Source organism: Cryptomeria japonica, chromosome 5, assembly GCF_030272615.1.
Source record: "Cryptomeria japonica chromosome 5, Sugi_1.0, whole genome shotgun sequence".
Classification (NCBI taxonomy): Eukaryota; Viridiplantae; Streptophyta; class Pinopsida; order Cupressales; family Cupressaceae; genus Cryptomeria; species Cryptomeria japonica.
In genome coordinates, this window is record NC_081409.1 from 785239610 (window position 1) to 785244069 (window position 4460).

Genomic DNA, 4460 nt, shown 5'->3' on the forward strand with positions numbered 1-4460 from the left:
TGAGAGTATTAAGGGTTTATGTGATACTGTCAGCATAATGGTGAAAGGCATAGGCAACCTGAAGAAGGATATAAATGTTGTCAAAATAACCACGATAGGCGACAAACCTACGTATGAAAATGTCAAAGAATTGGTGGAGGCAATTAATAAAGTTGAAGCCATTGAAAACATGGTGATTAAAATTAGTGAAACTAAAAAAAAGGTTAAGGAGATGGAAGGAAATAAAGAGGTGAAAGGGATGAAAATTGCTATGAACAATCTGGGCAGCAGAGTTTACAGGATGAAACTCATAGTTAAGAAGATAGCTGAACAAAACTTCGAGATTGTCAAAGCCTCGTTGGACAATATGAACATTTTGATTAACGTATTTGATAACAACAAAGACAAATAGGGTGACAAGGATTAGGTGGACAAAAAAGGTCACGAGAAGAGGACTAGAGCCAACACCAGGAATAAGGGCGACATCAAGGGTCGAGAGCTGGATGAGTTAAAGATCTTTGCAAACAACATGATGTAGATGGTGTTCCACGCTGAAGATATCATGAAAAATATCTAGTTGTCTCGGTCTCAATCTCTATCTTAGTCTTTTGCAGTCTTTTTGCTTTCCTTTTATTGTCTTTTTGTGGTTCTTCTTGTTAAGTGTGTTGAGATCCCTATTTGTCTGGGCGGGATCAGTTTTTGTTGCTAGAGTGATCAGCCACAGTTCTTTCGAGCTCTATTGCTCTCCTGATTTGTAAAAGGTTTGGGTTCCTTTCAAAAACCTTTTTTTACTTAATCAAAACTATATGAAGAAAGCATAAGGATATTTTATAAAAATTTAAATATATATTTTTTTTAATAAAAATAAGATAAAACGTAAATGATTAAATTAAAAATCAAAGTAAACAGAATTATTTCAGTTGTACAATGCGTGGAAACAATATATCATCTATTTTAATGGAGAATTATATTAAAGATCATAATTTTAAATGAATTTCGTAAGAAGCTCCATGATCCTATCATTTATTTAACCGTTCTAAATTTTCAAATCTTATTCATACTTTCTCCTGTGTAGCCATGAAAATATCATTCTTGATATGGCATCGAAATTGGTCTTTCATATTCTGAAATGAACGTAAAATAATTCTTAAACTTTTGCGCATTATGAAATGGAAATAATTCTTAAATAGGACGCTATGTCACATAGTTTGTATGGACAACATCATACTTTCTCAAACTAGTGTAATGAAAGCACATGAATTGGAACAACTTACAAGCTCAAAGAACTACAATTTACAGCAAAGACTCCAAAGTTTGTTAAATGATTTGAGAATTTACAGGATAGATAGGTGGAATTGAGTGGAAAGAAGACAAACTTGAAACTGTCAAACATAAAGGACTAAAACTTCTTAATGGAAGTTATAAACATCTAAAATGAGGAACTTTGACTGTCAGATGCCATTGTTCCTGTGGGATTGTTATTCTCAAAGAGTTCTGATATGGTGGCTATTAAATTGGAAGCAGTTGCACTTCCCATCAAAGATACCTTCAAGCTCTCCAAGGCATTGCCTACATCTCTTATGGAATGTCTTTCTCTTGGTGATTCGCTACTACAATGCAAACCAATGTGAATGAATGAAATAAGACATTTGTTGTCTTCTATGTTTTCATTCATACCTCTCCATAGTCGGCCATCCACAATCTCTGCCAGTCTGTTTGGAAAAGCTGATCTCACCCACTTTTGCAAGGTCATGTCTCCCACAAACATGTCATCACTTGGACTCATCCTTATTACCATCTCGAATATCAGAATTCCATAACTGTAAACATCTCCCTGAATAGAAACATTCCCACTGAATCCATACTCTGCAATCAATTTTATTCGTTAAAAACTTGAAAAGCTAATAAAGAAAATGATTATGTGATCTATCTGAAGAAAAATTTAGTTTTACCCGGAGCAATATATCCAATAGATCATTTTAGTGCAAGTGTTGTTGTACTCAATGAATCTATGGAATTTGTAGTAGTTAAACGGGATATACCAAAATCAGTCACAAGGGCTGTCATGTTGGCATCCAAGAGCACATTACTAGGTTTTAAATCACAGTGCACAATTTGTAGAGGAGAATCATGATGTAAATGTTCGATGCCATGTGCTACATCTACAACAATGCTTAAACACTCGCTCAATCCCAATTCACAAAAGCCTTCATCATCCCGGTCATGGTGCAAATGTTTTTCCAAGCTCCCACATTAGATGCAAATTCAAGAACCAGACCTTTCATGTCAGGGTGAAAAATACACTTATGATTCTGACGAGGTTACAGTGCCGAATCCTCCCTAACAATTTGCACTCTCTATTAAAACTCTTAAGAGCTTCTTCATTTAGTAATTTAAGAACCTTAATGGCAACAATCTTACCATCCCTCAAAATGCCTTTGTAGACTGATCCAAAGTTACCCACTCCAAGTAAGTTTGACTCATCAAATCCAGATGTGGCAACAACAAGATCTTGACGAGAGAATTTTAGATACCCGAGCCTTTGAAAAGTAAAGCTTGAGGTTCCGACTAGTTGCCTTGAAAGTTTATGTCTTCATAGAATTCCTATAATGAAGCATCATAATACAAATCCAATGGTTCCAACAAATGATAGGACTACTTTTTTGAGTAGGGAATGTTTTCGCTGGATCAGATTTGGGCAGGGAGGCAATGAATAATTTATTGGGCCACATAGTCCAGGGTTCCCCATTAACAATATTCCAACAATTCTATTTGGAAAAAGCCCTCCATCTGGAATCTGCCCTGTCAAATTATTGAAAGAAAGATCCATATCTAGGAGATTTTTTAATTTGGAGAGTGAATCTGGTATTGGACCTACAAAGGCATTGTGGGACAGATTTAGACGCTCTAATGCTATGCAGTCTCCTACAGATTTTGGAATGACCCCACTAAGTTGATTCCCAGAGATATCTATGGCTTGAGCCGTTACAATTTTACTCATCTCTTGTGGCAAAGACCCTTCCAGAGAATTCCATGAAAGATTCAGGTAGAATGCTAGGTTTTTAAGGCTTGCAATCACTTCACCACGTATCCTTCTCGCTAGATTATGGTAAGATAAGTCAAGGACCTCAAACTTCTGACATCCCTCCAAACTAAGGGGGATCTCCCGTCCTGATAACTTGTTGTGGTGAAGAGAGAGACGTCTCAACTGCTGTGAGTGACAAAAAGAATCTGGTATTTTTCTAGATAACTGATTGTGATAAAAGAGATAAGGCTCCGAGATGTTGCATTTGACCTATCTCACTTGGAATGGCTCCTTCTAAATTGTTCCTATACAAATACAATTCTTCCAACACATGGAATCTGTTAATTCGAGAAGGAATATTGCCGCTGAAAAGATTAGTGCCTAAATTTAAGTACGTTAAGTTTGTCAGATTGACAATCTGTTGTGGTATGCTTCCACTTATCATGTTGTCTGGTAAATTCAACTCGTAGAGATTGGAAGACAGTTGGCCTATGGATAGGGGCAATACACCAATGAGAGTATTGTTTGCCATATCTATTTCTTGCAAGTGGGAGCAATTTGTGAGAGCAGTGAGAAAGGCCAATGTATTACTGCTGTCGCTAACAAGTTGATTGGTGTGCAGATAAAGCTTCGTTAGAAGGTTCAACTTAGCTAGCTCCATTGGAACCGTTCCACTCAGTCTGTTAATAGGTAAAAAAAGTTCTTGGAGAAGGGAACAATTTCCCAAGGAGTTTGGTATGTTTCCTCTAAGCTGATTTCCCCATAAACTAAGGATTACTAAATTGGAGAGCTTGGTACCAATTTCCCAAGGAATATTTCCACTTATTTGATTTTCAGATAAATCTAACACTTTCAATTTTGAGAAATTTGCTAAAGAGTTGGGAATGGTGCCTGATAATTCATTTTCGCTCAAATCTAATTGAACAAAGGCGGACAAGTTTCCGAAAGAGGGCGGAATGGTACTTGTGACACTGTTAACACCTAAGTGGAGGTACTTCAAACTTGTGAGAAGGCTGAACTCAGGCGGAACGCTGCCATGCAGTTGGTTGTAGGAGAGTGCCAGGTAATACAAACTGCGGCAAGCGGAGAGAGTGGGCAGAATGGTTCCTTGTAATTGATTGTGGTCCAGCATGAGTATCCATAGATTTGGGAGTTGCACGAGTTGAGGCGGAATGGTACCTGTGTGCGGGAAAAGCAGGTCAATTAAACTTAAAATGTGTAAAATATGTTAATGTGTAAACGGACTTGTCCACACACCCACAAGACTTCTTGGTGCAAGTTATGGAGTCATGAAGAATGGCTCAACTTCCCAAGGTAGGTTCCATGGTTCTCTATCTCACAAGGTCCCTCAAACCAATGCCTTTGCTCTGAGATCATCACTAAGCAAAGTGACTTAGGGATGATGAATGCAAGAAAAAGGGATGCTTTAGATTAATGTATCTTGAAATGCATCCTA

At 37.4% G+C, this 4460-nt stretch overlaps 1 protein-coding gene across 1 annotated transcript; it reads right to left on the reverse strand.

Moving 5' to 3' along the window:
* Positions 1-1408: 1408 nt before the first annotated feature.
* Positions 1409-4136, reverse strand: LOC131876162 (probable LRR receptor-like serine/threonine-protein kinase At3g47570). The gene is made up of 2 exons (XM_059220981.1): positions 3284-4136; positions 1409-1845 (listed from the first exon to the last, which is right to left on the reverse strand). The coding sequence occupies exons 1-2, from the start codon at positions 4134-4136 to the stop codon at positions 1409-1411; spliced, it is 1290 nt and encodes a 429-aa protein (XP_059076964.1).
* Positions 4137-4460: the final 324 nt, after the last annotated feature.